Source organism: Bos taurus, chromosome 23 (assembly GCF_002263795.3).
Source record: "Bos taurus isolate L1 Dominette 01449 registration number 42190680 breed Hereford chromosome 23, ARS-UCD2.0, whole genome shotgun sequence".
NCBI lineage: Eukaryota > Metazoa > Chordata > Mammalia > Artiodactyla > Bovidae > Bos > Bos taurus.
Window position 1 is genome coordinate 20,823,494 of NC_037350.1, and position 16,484 is coordinate 20,839,977.

General features: G+C 42.3%; 1 protein-coding gene across 1 annotated transcript in view; it reads left to right on the plus strand.

The window, feature by feature from the left end:
• The window catches only part of OPN5 (opsin 5), a 32,387-nt gene extending 16,206 nt beyond the window's left edge, over nucleotides 1-16,181 (plus strand). The window contains exons 5-6 of the mRNA NM_001206080.1: nucleotides 11,783-12,024; nucleotides 16,118-16,181. Of these exons, the coding sequence (NP_001193009.1) occupies nucleotides 11,783-12,024; nucleotides 16,118-16,181 (306 nt within the window). The remainder of the gene's footprint in view (nucleotides 1-11,782; nucleotides 12,025-16,117) is intronic.
• The last annotated feature ends 303 nt before the right edge of the window (nucleotides 16,182-16,484 follow it).

Here is a 16,484-nt window from a genome sequence, read left to right on the forward strand (position 1 = left end):
GCACGAGTAGTAGTAGTAAAGAACCTGCCTGCCAATGCAGGAGACATAAGAGACACAGGTTTGATCCCTGGGTTGGGAAGAACCCCTGAAGGGGGGCATGGCAAGCTACTCCAGTATTCTTGCCTGGAGAATCCCATGGACAGAGGAGCCTGGCAGGCTACAGTTCATAGGGTTGCAAAGCATCAGACTTGACTTGAAGCAACTAGCATGAATACATTGTTCTAGAAACTGGGTGAATACAAAAGAGATAAAGTGTTTGTTTTCAATAGTTCGTGGAGGTATGCCCAGGGAACAAGATAATGTCTGTCACATGGGTGTCTGATCTCAGTTAACCTTGCAGCCCTGTGGTGTGGCATGTCATGAAGCTACTGAGATGTCACATGACATCCTCTCCTCTTTCCATCTCTCAGGGTTACTGGCTTTGAGACGTTTGGCTGCTCTTGAGCAGTGAGTCTGGATCCACCAACCCATGAGGTCCTTCTCCTGTTTCTCTGAGTCTGTTACTCATCAGCCTCTCTCCCGTTAGTTGAATTCCTCAGCTCAACCTACTAACAGTCAGTTTTTACCAACATTCTAGAATTTGGTTCTTTGTGTACTCTTGAGGGTAGGCAGCTCGTTAGAATTTCTGAAGCTCATTATGCATACACATGCAAGTGCAGTGTACACTGTTTAATGCATTGTTTTTTGTATTTATTTTTATATAATTTTTTAAAATTTTATATTGGGGTATAATTGATTAACAATGTTGTGTTAGTTTCAGGTGTATAGCAAAATGACTCAGCTATACATCTATATGTATCTATTCTTTTTCAATTTTTTTTCCCCATTTAGTTTATTTCAGACTTTTGAGCAGAGTCCCCTGTTCTATACAGTAGGTCCTTGTTGGTTATCTGTTTTAAATATAGTGGTGTGCATATGTCAATCCCAAACTTGACGTATTGTTATCATTCTCCTTAACCTGCGCTAAGTAGACCAAATAGTCAGACTCACCAAGACCGGATTAACCAAAGTGATGCTAAATGAAAACTGTAGGCATGTATGTATATGATTTTATTTTATATGTAGTTTCTAACATGTATTCTAAATGATACTATATTATATATGATGTCTATATTATATATTGGGCTTCCATGGTGGCTCAGATGGTAAAGAATCTGCCTGCAACGTGGGAGACCTGGGTTTAATCCCTGGATCGAGAAGATTCCCTGGAGAAGGGGATGGCAACCCACTCCTCCAGTATTCTTTCCTAGAGAATTCCATGGACAGGGGAGCTTGGCAGGCTACAGTCCATGGGGTTGCAAAGAGTCAGACACGACTGACACTTAACACATGTAATATTATGTATTACATCTATAGTTCATTTGTATATATAATATCTGTATCAATATAATCTAAAAATACATCACTAATTATTCTCATTTGTGCAAAAAAATTGTCACAGTTGAACCCATATTGAAAAATAAACACATCTTTCTACTGTGGCACCTTCTCTACTAAATTTAAGCTGTTTTAAAATACTATTTAATTTTTATCCTGTTTTTTTTTTTTTTTTTGTACCGAGTAAAAATAAGTAGAAAAACCTTCACTGGACCTTTTCATAATTTTAGAAACCTTGTCCTCATTCAACTACCTCTTGGGATCAGGGGTTTGCTTGTTCGCTTGGCGCTTTCTGATCTCCAGAATGGCTTGGTCTAAAAGCTTATTACTTAAAGGCCACTTCACTGCATTATGGGATCAAAATCATTCATTTTTGATGTCCTCTAATTATTTCTAGGTGGGTAATTATCTAGGCCTACATTTTGCCAGTCTGATCTCATCAGCTTAAATATGGATGTTCTAGCTATAAACCTTTCTCCATATTATAATTTCCTTCTGATTAATTAAAAAATGGTTTTGCCAGACTTTTATAGCAGGGTGAAATTTCACAGATTACCAAAATTGCAAAGGTGTGCAAAGTGAAAAACAAAAAACAAAGAAACGAACAAAACAAAACAAAACAAAACACCTCTTTGTATTCCTACGACACAGTACCATCTCATTTTTATGCCTGCCTTTGACCTTGTAAAACAAACAACATTACAGGATCAGGATAAATTCAGTTGAATCAGGTTTTCCGCCTCTTCCTAGACTCTACGTAAGTTCCAGAGAGGTCTCTGTGACTCTGTGGGACCCGTGGGTGGGGCTCTTGGTTTGGTTGTTGTCAATTTATTGACCCTGGCTCCTTCTGGCCTCAGGCATCCATTGTCATAGGTCACTTTGCATCCTATCTCTTTCAACTGTTAAGGGCTCTTTGGGCGCATTAGAAATTTGAGCTACTTCCCCATCTTTCCGTGGCAACCCACAGAGTGGATTTTGGGAGCTTGGCTGGCACCTTAGGAAGTGAGGCACGAGCTTTCTGCTCTTGCAAATGTATTGAGAGTCTATTGCTCCTCCCTGTGCTTAGTTTAGTGGAGTATTTTCAGGACAGCTTCTCAAGGTCAGTTACTAGCTCCTCTGAGGTTCTCCCTTGCTAAGAGCTACAGGCCCTTGACTCACTGTGGGCTTGGAAAACTGGCTCCTAAATCCATGTACATCCCTTTGACATGTCCACACAGTAAGTATGCTTAATGCCTCTAGTCTTACACGTCTCTGATAGTAAATACTCAAAGTCATTTTTGTCACACTCGAAACCCTTTTCTCTCAACTGTTTCCTTTCTTGTAAGTTTCAAATTTCTATTTTGAAATTCAGAGGCTGAGAAGTGAATGTTTTACTTCTTTGGGCATTTCTGCTTGTAAAAACCTTTCTGCTGTTGCAGTGAACACTTGTGCTGCTGCTTTAACAAAGGGGATGGTAGGGTAACAGGAAGGAAATAAGAGAAGTTTTGATGAATTTTTCTGTATATTACTATGCTGTGTATATTGGTACCTCATATTTATTCACTTGACACACACTGAGGGCTTTCCCAGTGGCTCAGTGGTAAAGATTCCTCTTGCCAACGCAGAAGATGTGGGTTCGATCCCTGGGTTGGGAAGATCCCCTGGAGGACAAAATGGCAACCCACTTCAGTATTCTTGTCTGGAAAATCTCACGGACAGAGGAGCCTGGCAGGCTACAGTCCATAGCGTCACAAAGAGTTGGACACAATTAAGTGACTGAGCATGTACACAATACACAGATTATCCACAATATCCCAGGCCTATAGTTAATATCTAAATCCTGTGGACACCTGGATGTCTCTTAATGTCTCTTATTTCTAGCAGAAAACCTTTCTGATCCCTCCTGGCTTGTTGAAGTCCCTCTGCTGTGGCCCATCAGAGCACTTGGCATATCCACTTTTGTTTGCTTTTGTTTTGGTGACTCTCTGTGGCCTGTGGAACTTTCCCTACCATGGATTGAACCCACGGCCCCTGCACTGGGAGCTCAGTCTTAACCTCTGGACCATGAGGGAAGTCGCACGTTCCCTTTTTTGAATGACACAGCTTTGTGGCTCTTTTTTACAAGACAGTAGCTGGATGAGGGCAAGTGCTATTTGCTCTAGTTCTCCAGTGCTTGGCGTCTGTGAGATGCTTAATCAGGATTGCTGGGATGACAAATAATTGAATACTCTGTGTTAACATAATTACCTTGATCAATGTTAACTGTTCTCTTGACCCCTGGCTTGAGGGCCTCTGTCCCTTTTATGCCCAAGGAGGTATTTTGTTTTGCTTTGTTTTTTTTTTTTTCACATTGACTGTGAAGACTTTTTAAGATAACTTTGTTTTTTTTTGGCTGTGCCAGGTGGCATATGGGATCTTAGTTCCCTGACCAAGGATTGAACCCATGCCCCCTGCATTGGGAGCAAGAAGTCTTAACCACTGGACCACTTCAGGAGTCCCTGAAGTCTTTTTAAAACTCAAAAACCTCTGCTTCCTTCAAAGGCTTCTCTTCAGTATTGCTCATTGAATGTTATTTATTACTGAGGGTGCAGAGTCAGAGGACCCCCATGTGGACTCTGAGGGCAGTTGGTGGGAAAGCTGAATTGTATTTCTTTTTAAAACTAATTAATGAATTCCTTTTCTCTGGTTCTTCTTACTTGTTCTTAGCTTAAATGTTTTTTCCCATAGAAGCAGTCTCTGAGTTGAATTCAAGTTCTCCTGTATAAATGTTTCATTGTTGCTTGTACAAATGTACAAATCCTATTAGAATTTGCCACAATTTAAAAGTAATTTGCAATTGCATACCTATTTTGTGACTGTTTAGTCAATGTCTGTCTTTGCTACTAGTCAATAAGGCCCATGAGGGTAACAGTCATGTCTTTTGGTTCATTTTGTGCCCCTAGGACTTAATACCATGCCTCAAGAGAATGGATGTGTGGACATGGTTGGAACAGGGAATGAGGGGTGAACTGGGAGACTGGGATTGACATATATACACTCTCATGTGTAAAACAGATGCTCTTGGGAGCCTACTATACAGTACAGGGAGCTCAGCTCAGTGCTGGGCAAGTGGGCGATGCTGCCCACGGAGCCCAGCTGGGGAACTTGGTGCCACCCTCAGGTCCCCTGTGTGTCCTCCCTGCCACTGTGCCGTGGCCTCCCAAATGAGGCAGGCTCCTGGCCCCAGATGTCAGAGTGGCAGCCGTGTGCAGCTTGAACCCTGAGAGCCGATGCACAGTATCAGTAACTAGATGCACAGTATCAGTAACTAGATACACAGTATCAGTAACGAGCTGCGCAGTATCAGTGACCAGATCAGGGCTGGGTCAGATGACATTGTCCAGGTAAACAGAATTCCTGCTGGGACCCCTGTGTTTGGTGGCCCCGTGTGTGCATTGGTGGGGGTGGAGGGGGTGGGCTGGGTGTTGCAAGGTAGCTTCTGGGTGCGCGATTCTGGGGTTTGGGTGAGAGGACCGAGAGAATGATGTCTGTGGAGACAGGAAGGCAGAAGGGTGATGGGGGCCCAGTGGAGGCTGGAGCCCAGAGCTTCTGCTCCGTGAAATTCCAGGCTGTCCTCAGGCCTCCCTGACCTGCCCAGGGAGCTGTTTCCTCCTAGTGGGATCTGGGCTCCTTTGTCCCTGAAATCCCACGAGGAGGTTCTAGGAGGCAGCTTTTGGGGGACTCTGTTGAGTGACAGCCAAGAAAGACAAAAAGGATTGCTATGGAAATAGCTAGCGTGGTTGGGTGGTTTAAAAGTCTGCAGAAATAGCTTTCAATTGCTAATATCTCTGGGCCTTCGGACTGTGCATGCGTTGCCCTCTGAGTAGCAGTAACCCCGCCTCGGAGGCCTCGGTTCATCTAGAGTGAATAGTGAGGTCTCCCTTGTTTGGTTGAACTAGGTGTTTAGAAATCTGTATGTTCTGTTCTGTAAGCCAGCCACTGCCTCGTCAGGGAATATTATGTTCAGTTTTAGACTCAGAGCCCCAAACACAGATGCGCAGGGTGACATGACCTAATTTACATCCGCCGCTTCTGGTCACAGCTTTCGCTTGTTTATGGAGTAGTGGTATTTCAAGATTTGAGAAAACGGCAATTGGGAAGTGAAGAATCCTGCTCTTTCTTCTACATTTTTTAAAAAAAGTATGAATTAATATTTTCTAGTTGGAGTGCGACCAGGGCTAACAAATAACAGAGGTATCGGGGCTCTCAGAAAGAAATTTTTTTTATCAGTGTATGAAGGTGGGCCTGAGACAGTTGGCCTTTGTCATCATTCTGCTGATGAAATAGAAGGAAAGAGGAAACTCAAATTAGACGTGTTTGGAGTGGTCAAGTTACTTAATTTCTTAAAGGTGATGTGAAAGCGAAATATTACTACCCCGCTTTTGTATAGATGAGGGAATAGAGCGCCAAGGAAGGTAGGTCACCATTTTCCAGCTCCCTCTGTGCCATCTCTCAATGGCAGGCTGCCCACATGTGGAGGACTGTAGCCTCACAACTGGCATTTATCACTGCAATGCTATCTTTTAATATCATTTTCCCCTCTGGTTGGGAACAAATCCATATATTTGCTGGCTAGACCCAAAAGAGAAAAACCAGATCTGATCCTGCCTGTGCTCCCGCCAACTGTAGGCTTTCTGTTGGCAGGTGGCACCCTTTCCCTGCCCTGTCTTTAAACGCACAGATGTGGTGATTTCTCTTCTTGGGACCTGATCTCATCCCAGCCACTGAAATTTCTTTGTCTAGCTGGTTCCGGAATGTGATTCAGCCTCGTTCATGGTGGGGAATTTATGCCATCTCGTTGGCCCTGACTCTAAGCCTACACTCCCACATCAAGTCATCTCCTTATCTCTTTTGTTATCCAAGGTAGCATGCAGCTTCAAGTATTGGCTGAAGTCTTATTTATATCTGGGCAAAGGAGCCTGGTGGAAGGAACTAAGGTGGCAGGGCTTGAGAGTCAGGGATTCCCTCACAGTGCTCGGTGGAGATGAATGGGGACTGGAATCCAAACCTCTGAGCACTTCCATGTCAGAGTGTGTGTGTGTGTGTGTGTGTGTGTGCGCGCTCAGTCACTCAGTCGTGTCTGACTCTTCGCAACCCTATGCACTGTATCTCTCCAGTCTCCTCTGTCCATGGAATTTTCTAGGCAAAAATACTGGGAGTGGGTTGCCATTTCCTCCTCTAGGGGATCTTCCTGGCCCAGGGCTTGAACCTGAGTCTCCTGTGTCTCCTGCATTGGCAGGCAGATTCTTTACCCCTGTGCCACTTGGGAAACCCACCTCCATGTCAGACTCTCCCACTATTCCACGCTGCCTCCACACACAGACAGGACAGAGGACTTTCCTTCTTGGAAAACTCCTCTGCTGTAATGTCTCAGATACACTGGTGTCAGAGGTAGAGCCTTATAAAGCTTTTTCATCCCTATTTTATTCTTGCTTTAACTGGTTAATTCACTGGAATTGATCCATGGTGGGCAGTTTTGCTTGTGTGGCACTTAATACCAGCTTGAACCATAGCTGTAACATACCGGTATATTTCTTGGTCCTCTGCAGCAAGATATATTTAAAATCAACTGGGTTGCAGATGTGTGATTCTTTTGTAGAAGCTAAACACATATTCTGTGAATTTCCTCCCACAAAAACGGTCTAATTTAAGAATTTGAAGTTTTACTCCTCTCTCAGTGAACCAAAAGACAGTGATAAAAATGAAGCAATTAAAAAATAAACAACTTAGAAGAGATTGATGGTACAGGTGCCTATATTAGAACTGGTTTACAGATATTTGGGAGAGAAATTTTGGAAAATAGAAATGAAGACACATTTAGAAATGTGAAAAGTAAAGAGCAGACTGGTGGGAAGATTAAATGTGCTCCAAGTTAAGTAGAAAGTTTTGGGGAGGAACTCCCCTGGCAGTCTAGTGGTTAAGACTTCGCCTTTCAATTCATGGGGTGCGGGTTTGATCCCTGTTTGGGGAGCTCAGATCCCACATGCCACACAGTCAGAAAGCCGAAACATTAAACAGAAGCAATATTGTAACAAATTAAACAAAGACAAAAAAATTTCTGGGAAAACTGTCACATGAAAGTTTTGCAAATTTTTGTAGTCTCTCCTAAAGTAACTTTAACATTTAATATTTCAATGTTTAACATTTTGTGGAGTATATTTTGACATGAGAAGGTTATAGAAAATGATTGTGCCTCGTGTTCACTGCATGTTCACTTCAAAAACATAAGTAACATTATGCAGTACTTTAAGATCTAAGTTTTTTCCCCTCTTTCTACTTCAAAACTTGATTTCTAGTCATTCAATTTAAAGTATTTAGCTTTATTCAAATCTCAGGAAAACCACATGGGTTCATTTGCTATGTATTTAAAAGCTTTGGTATATTTTAATTCTCTTCTCTCTTTTAAAAAGGATAACAAAATGCAAATGTCTTAAGTCTTTACTGTTCTCCATTGCACATGCCCATAAAAACAGGAAATATGTAAAATGTAGAAAATATTATGGACTAAGAGCTAGTCTATTTTTTGTCAATGCCTTTGGCAGCAACACAGAAAACAGCTTTTGAGATACTGTGAAACCATCTTATGACTCACCAAAGGAAAAAGGATGGAGCTATGTTAAGTTTCCAGACATCTGCGAAAGCAAGCTTTATTTATATTGTTATTGTTTATTTGGGGATTTAGGAGAAAAAAAAAAAGACCCTCACTGTGAGCTTTGAGGCATCCAGTCCATTTACAAAAAAAGTCACACAGACCAAACCAAATACCATCTCTCCTGGGTAAGCTTCTGTAGAAGGATGGGAAAGCAAGCAAGCTGGAGAGTTGCACGTGTGCTTTAGGTCTCCTTGATAACTGCTGAGCACAGGTGAGAATTTTGGTCCAGGACCCTAACTCGGGGCTTCAGGATGTCCACGAGGTCTGCTCTCATTTGATTCATCTGCTTGGGATTTCGATTGTCACAGCAAAATGGATATTGCTGAGGTTTTTCTCTGCTGCTGTTAATATTTAGAGATGAGCCTGAACTTTTTGGGTAGAACTTTAGAACCTGAGACTTACTGGTGGATTTCTCATGCTTCCTCCTTGAGACACCTGACAAATATGGGGTTCCCAGGGCAAGCGCACCCTACTGACAGGCTGTTCCACAGGTCAAGAAGACTGAGGGGTACAGACCATTTCCTGCATACAATAGCTCAGGTCTGCAAAAGCATATTGAAATACACATGTGCAGAGATGACTTTGTTATAAGGAAAACTTTTCCAGTTGAATTTCAGAAACAAAAAAGCATGCACAAATATTGCGGCTTTAACTATCAAGAAAACATTTGGTATCTCATTCCTCATCCTTGATCCTCCACACCAGCTTGTTGTGACTTTATTGATGGGAACTGTTATTTTACTTCTTTTAAAAAGTATTTATTTATTTAACTGCATCAGGTCCTCGTGGTGGCTTGCAGTCTCTTCGTTCCTGTGCATAGGCGTCTCTCTAGTTGTGGTGCAAGGGCTTAGTTGCCCTGTGGCATCTGGGCTCTTAGTTCCCTCATGAGGGATTGAACCCACATCCCCTGCATTGGAAGGCAGATTCTTAACCACTGGACCACCAGGGAAGTCCCTATTTTACTTCTTAAATGAGGGTCTGGGGGCTGAAAGAGGAAGCGGTTCAGTTCAGTTCAGTTCAGTTGCTCAGTCGTGTCCGACTCTTTGCGACTCCATGAATCGCAGCACGCCAGGCCTCCCTGTCCATCACCAACTCCTGGAGTTCACCCACACTCATGTCCATCGAGTCAGTGATGCCATCCAGCCATCTCGTCCTCTGTCGTCCCCTTCTCCTCCTGCCCCCAATCCCTCCCAGCATCAGTCTTTTCCAATGAGTCAACTCTTCGCATGAGATGGCCAAAGTACTGGAGTTTCAGCTTTAGCATCATTTCTTCCAAAGAAATCCCAGGGCTGATCTCCTTCAGAATGGACTGGTTGGATCTCCTTGCAGTCCAAGGGACTCTCAAGAGTCTTCTCCAACACCACAGTTCAAAAGCATCAATTCTTCAGCACTCAGCCTTCTTCACAGTCCAACTCTCACATCCATACATGGCCACTGGAAAAACCATAGCCTCGACTAGACGGACCTTTGTTGGCAAAGTAATGTCTCTGCTTTTGAATATGTTATCTAGGTTGGTCAGAACTTTCCTTCCAAGGAGTAAGCATCTTTTAATTTCATGGCTGCAGTCACCTGACCTCAAATAGCTCCATCCTCTCATCCTCCCAGGGCTGTAGGGAGCTCAAAGATATAAGGAAGGCTGACTTTTCCTAAAACTGCCTTATGAAATCCCAAGGTGGATCTGATTATGCTGTTTATAGTCAAAAGTCCAACCTTGTTCCTATGACTGTAGCCAGGAGCCCGCAGTCCATTGGTTAGACCAGGCTCATGTAATTCCTATGACACAAACTCCATAAAAGACTGTACAAGGCAGAAGGGATGTTGGCAGTGCTAATCAAAAGTACAAGGGAAACAGGAAAATAAATACAAGTGAACAACACCAGATCTTCATCACACAGAGGGCATGTTTGAGTATATTTCATTATCCATTTTACAGAAAGAATAGTCTAGTAGATAACAGTTTAAGGAAGCTTTGAAGTTAGGTCACCTCTCACCTAGGGCCTGAAATAGCTCTAGATTAAAATAAAACCCAAGGCTTGGACTTCCTTTTCAAGTCTAAAGAACTCTCATTAAGATCCCTCTTGTTTCTTGTTTAGCTTATTGCCTTAACAAACCTGCTCAGAATGGAAATTCTAGGTGAGGAGGGATTGTATCTGCTTTGTTCATTGTTATCCTCAACACAAACATGCAGGAGATGCTCAGTCATGCTTGTTGGCTGAATGAATAAACAATGACCTTTCTGCTTCCTATGTTTTCCAGCCGCATTTTCTTTTATGGGTTAATCTTCCTAAACACGCCTCTCATATGTCTCCTGCCCAAAATCCTACTAATGTTTTCAGACGCATGGAATTCAGTGCAAGCTCAGTAGTAGGTTATACAGACCCCTGAGGGCGGGGATGTTATCTTTCTTTCCAGTCTGATCTCCCGTTGTGTTTTCTCATACACCAAAGCAAATAGCTCACTAGGTCCTGTACAAACCTCACACATGCCCGTCTTTGCCTTTGCTTGTGCTGGCCTCATGTTTCTTTATTTCCACTTGCCAATGTGTAGGTTGTATCCCAGCTTCCTCCTGAGACTGTTTCTTACTTTTCTCTGTAGCATGTAATTTTGTCCTCCTTCAAGCTGGCACTTAAACCATATTCAGCTTTGTTGAGCCGTTGTTTGTGTTTTAGAGAAGGGGTCCTTAACTTCCGGGATCTAACGTCTGATGATCTGAGGTGGTGCTGTTGTAATAGTAATAGAAATAAAGTGCACAGTGAATGTAAGTGTGCTCGAATCGTCCCGAGACTATTCCCCTCACCGGTCCCTGGAAAGATAATCTTCCATGAAACTGGTCCCTGGTGCCAAAAAGGTTGGGGACTGCCGTAGAGGGATGGAGCAAAGGTGCAAAAGCCTGCTGGTGTCCCCATAGAACCTACACAGTATCTCACACAAATACTTGCTAAAAAGATTTGTTGGATTCAAGTGGGATAACCTATAGGGTCAGACTACATTCTTAAAGAGACTGAATTGGAGGTAGTGAGGAGCTAGTCAGGGTGGGTTAAACCTTATCTCTAACTATTCTTTGATCTAAAAGTTAAGAGGTTCCTAAAGGTAAATATAATTTGGTGAAAGAGAAAAATACTTGCTGGAAAAGTCTCACTTCATACAACTGTGTCACTTTGGTTTGAACTCACTGACTCTCTTTTCCTCTGTAGCAAGTGGATTTCTACTACCTGAGCCTCAGACTTGAGAAAAACTTGAGCCGAAGGAAATTACATTTCATAGAAATCTCTGAAGAAGATTCCTATTAGAATTTCAAACAAAGGCAGAGTTTCTAAGTTTCCCGAGGCAAATGTGGGTGATTTAAAATTTCATCAAGGTGAACATATTCTTCATCTAGTTTCCAAGTGAACGTGGGTTGAGAAGTCTGGAAATTTCAGGTGCACAGATGTCTTTTTAGCATGCTTTTCCTGCTCCATGTGGGCACATTCTGACAGCTTTTATAGGGTCAAACATTGGGTCTTTTGGGTACGTTCAAATTCTGGAGTGGAGAATGCAGTGAATAGGGTAACAATAGTCATTACTTTTTCTGGCTGAATATCTCAGAAATCCATATGATATGATTCCCACTGGCAAGATAAACGAAAAGATGATAGACAGACTTCCTTAGGTGTGAATAGGCTACCTGCTCCTCCCCACCCCCCATCATTTCCACCAGATGTCTCGATTTTGTTCTCTGTCGCTTTCCCTCACCAGGTGGCGATGTTGATTTGCGCTGGCTTCCTGATTGCCTGGATTCCTTATGCAGTGGTCTCCGTGTGGTCAGCTTTTGGACGGCCAGACTCCATCCCCATACAACTCTCTGTGGTGCCAACCCTCCTGGCAAAATCAGCAGCAATGTACAACCCCATCATTTACCAGGTCATCGATTACAAATTTGCCTGTTGCCAAACTGGTGGTTTGAAGGCCACCAAGAAGAAATCTTTGGAAGACTTCAGGTAAAATTTCAGAAGCTGGAAATGAATGACACCCTCTTTGTTTCAGAATTCCGTGGGGTTCAAGCCACCAGGACATGCTGCCTTCTTAGGGTTAGAGCTCATCACTTAGGATGAATGTGAGGAGGACTTTATTTTCTGTTCACCAAAATTCCTAAAATCAAGTAATCAGATATGGAGGAGTTGGACAACAGGAGTAGAGGGTGAGAGCAGTGATTCGGTTTTTTATTGTGGAGCAGCTAAGATACGGAGCTATGCCCATTTGAGCATCCATCATCTTCCTTATGTGGAACCAGATTCAGTTCACTCCAAGAGTACTGTGCCACATGTCATTGATCCCAAATTAACTTTTCACAACATAAAGGAGTGTCTTGTTTGGGATATTTCTTCTGTTAACTAAGATGTATGATTTGGACAGGCAAAGGAAGGGGAGATGACATTTTTAACCTCTGCCAGTTTCTTTATTTTCACAAAAACCCCATATGATTCCTTCTCTTTGTCAGATGAGGACACAGAGGTTTTAGGAAGGCGAAGGTCTATTGGGCTTCAAAAGTCAAGCATGTTGATTCTTGCTTAAACTACATCTGTAGTCATACCTGGGCTTGCCTGGTGGCTCAGATGGTAAAGAATCTGCTTGCAATGCAGGAGACACAGGAGATGCAGGTGTGATCTCTGGGTTGAAAAGATCCCCTGCAGCAGAGAATGGCAACCCACTCCAATATTCTTGCCTGGAGAATCCCATGGACAGAGGAGCCTAGTGGGCAACAGTCTATGGGGTCACAAAAAGTCAACTGAGTGACTAACACACACACACATGGTTATATGTATATCTACTGATACTTGCTTTAAACTGATATTCACTCAAGTTCAAACACGTTCTGAAAGATCTACATTTTTAATGTTAACTCTTATTATTAATACTATTTTATGCTATGACTACTGTGTTGCTTTTAATTATCCCACTTTCTGAAAGGATCCTTAAGTCACAGTATAATTTTTAAAAAATTAAACAAGAAAAAAATCTACATTTTTGTACTCCTTTCTCCTACATTTTGTGATTTTGATGTCCTGGTTTACATCTTCTGCTACACAACGGACCAGTGAGTTTGGGGATCCAACATCATTTTTCCTAAAGGCTGGAAAGGCTCAGACTGAGTCAGCAGTGAGTTGGTCATCTTCTATATTCAATCAGGGATAGTCTTCTTCGAATGTGGGACAGGCCCCAAATTCAAGGTCTGAGGTGAGGAATGTTGAGAAGGCCCCTTAATTCTTACTCATTTGAGGTCCAGATAGGTTTCATTTTCCTTGAGTGAGTATGGAACAGCGGAAAAAGGTGGGACTAATGAGAAGATGTGGGTTTTGACCCTGATCTTTCACTGTGCTTGAACAAGGGACAAATGTTTTGACCCAGAATTGCCTTAGCACGTAGGTACAACATCAAATAAAATAGATTTAAAAGGCACAAAACAATAGGCAGTGTGGTCAGTGCTGCTGTGGTCTAAGGGAAGGACTACACAACCTGGAGGTAGGAGACCACGGTCTAAGAAGGATTTTGCTATTTATAGGGCTTCCTTTTTGGCTCGGTGGTAAAGACTCCACCTGCAATGCAGGAGATGCAGGTTCAATCCCTGGGTCGGGAAGATCCCCTGGAAAAGGAAATGGCAACTCACTCCAGGATTCTTGCCTGGGAAATCCCAAACAACAACTATATCTTTGGGAAAATGAACTACTCAGAGTCTAGGATTGGGAGGACCTAGGATTTCATCTTTCAAGTTTAGTAATTACAGAAAATGCCCATGTAAAAAGAGCTAGGTGGGGTTAGTGTTCTTTTTTTTTCCACATTGCTGGTCTCTGTTGAACTGAACGAAATGAACTGAAAGTCACTCAGTTGTGTCTGACTCTTTACGACCCCATGGACTATACAGTCCATGAAATTCTCTGGAATCCTGGAGTGGGTAGCCTCTCTCTTCTCCAGGGGATCTTCCTAACCCAAGTTTCCCACATTGCAGGCAGATTCTTTACCGGTTGAGCCATGAGGGAAGCCTGAATTTAAACGCTAAAATGCATCTACTTTGGATGTAATGTCACTTTGCCCTCATCAGCTATTAATACTATTATGAATGCAGATGGAGGGAATAGTTTTAATAGAGCAGTTGTGGGAGAAATTAGTGAGGCACTTTTTCTTCTGAAGGAGATGGGAATTTGACAGGCATGGCTGAAGGCAAATTTCACGTGCCTCGTAATTTTGCTTCAGACTGACTCTGTGTTCTGTATATTTGCTCACAAGTGTAGCACATAAATATTCAACACCCCAAAATAAAAGGAGAAAAAAACTTATGTGGAAGAAAGTAACTAAGGGCCACAAACCTTTGGAAAAATCAGCCAGGCAAGAGAGAACTCCATTCACCTGCTCCTATTAGCCATTTATAGGAAATATAGAGGAAGACAAGGATTCCTTCCTTACTCCAGAATTTCAGCTTTTGGTGGAAAAATCAGTTACTGGTGATAAAACAGGGTGGAGCCTTGGATTCTAGAGGTTGGAGCAGCATCAGGGAAGAAATGCTGAAGAGGTGTGATGAGTTTCAGATTCTAGAAAGATCTATTTTGGGGGAGAGCTAGAAGATGGAGAAGTGGCCACTAGAATTTTCTTTTTAGCTTTCCAAAGAAGACACACAAAAGGAGTCTTTATTTGTCTTTGTTTTTATTAAGAAGCTAAGAAAATAGGTAATGTGGAGGACTATAGAGTAAGGTGTCATGATGGGAAACCAGTCCAGAGTGGTTCATGTACTACCAGAATAATTCAACTGAATTAAACTGAATTTATTTTATCCTTGGTCTTTCATTTTCTGAGCTCCAAAATGTATTTACTCCTACTGGGAGATCCTCTTGGGAAATATTTTGAATTCAAATAAAAGAGCTAATGTGTTAAATATGAGATTGTAGAAATAAATTTTGAGTAATTGCAATGGTTCATTAAATGTTAACTCATTTCTCCCCCCTCTGAATTGAGGTTTCCTGAGATTTCAGTAGCAGCTGATGAACTGAAGGGGAAAATGTGCCCAAGAGCCCCTTTTGAAGTGTCATTATTCACTGCACTGTATTATCCATAATGCTTCCCTGGTGGCTCAGATGGTAAAGCATCTGTCTGCAGGGCAGGAGACCTGGGTTCGATCCCTGGGTTGGGAAGGTCCCCTAGAAGGAAATGGCAGCCCACTCCAGTACTCTTGCTTGGAAAATCCCATGGATGGAGGAGCCTGGTAGGCTACAGTCCATGGGGTACATTATCCATAATAGTCTCCCATATTTTGTAAGCAGGGGTTCTGTACCTTGGCTGTGTATTAGAGATACCAGGGAAATTTGCAGGAATACTGCTGCCTGGACCCATCTGCAGAAATTTGGATTTAATTGTTCTGGATTGGGTCCAAGTGTCAGTTGTTAGGTTGGTTATTTCCACTAGATGATTCACACACACAGCCATGACTGAAAGTCAGTGAACCAGAGTCTGGGGAAGGAAGACATTGCCACTGCAGCTCAGGAAGTCATAGGCCTTCCGCCTCACCTAAGGCCCAGTGAGTCCACTTATCACCAGTAACAGGTGACCCAAACTTCAGATGCAAGGCCAATTGTAGATGGAATAGGCATGTTCAGAAGACTCTGGGGGTGCATAGTGAAGGACCCAGGTATTCTACATCCCTAATATCTTAGTAAAGATAAAGAACAAAGCCCCAAACTCTGGCACTGCTTGTAATCAAGCCTCCCCTGACCACCTTAGCTGGGTGAGTCCCTGGGCCCAACTGAGTGGTAGGTTGTGTGCAGTGAATTTTGTCCTAGAGGACGGGAAACTCACTAGGGCACAGGAAATGTGCTCTAAGCAAGTGGCTTGCTTTTGGAAAGCTCTGCTCAAGGAATTTCTTGACTTTGAATATTCTAAATTGATTACTATTTCCCATCTCTTTGAAATTCAAGTTTTGTACAAGTAATCTTCATGGTACTCAAGTTTGACATCATCATATTTATGTGCATATAACTGTGTGTATATATACAAATATGTGTGTGTGTTATATATTAAATTGCATTTTTCTTCTCCTGTGTCCAGGCTGCACACTGTAACCACAGTCAGGAAGTCTTCTGCTGTGCTGGAAATCCATCAAGAGGTATGAAGATGGACACAGCATTACTCATGGACATGATGATTCACTTACTTGCCTCTTCACTGCACTTAATGTTTGATTGTGACCACACTTTTCTCTTGATATTATATTTTTATATTTTGTACACTTTTCCTTTTTTTTTTCCTTGCTAGGAGTTGTTGAGAAATCCAATGGCCAAATGGAAACTAGATGATAAGTTACTACTTTAAGGAATATTACTAGGATGAGCCTCCCTTTTTGTTTTTAAATTCTATTTTAAAGCCTATTGTCATGCAAAGTGTTAAGCCTGAGATATTAAGACCAATGTTTAAA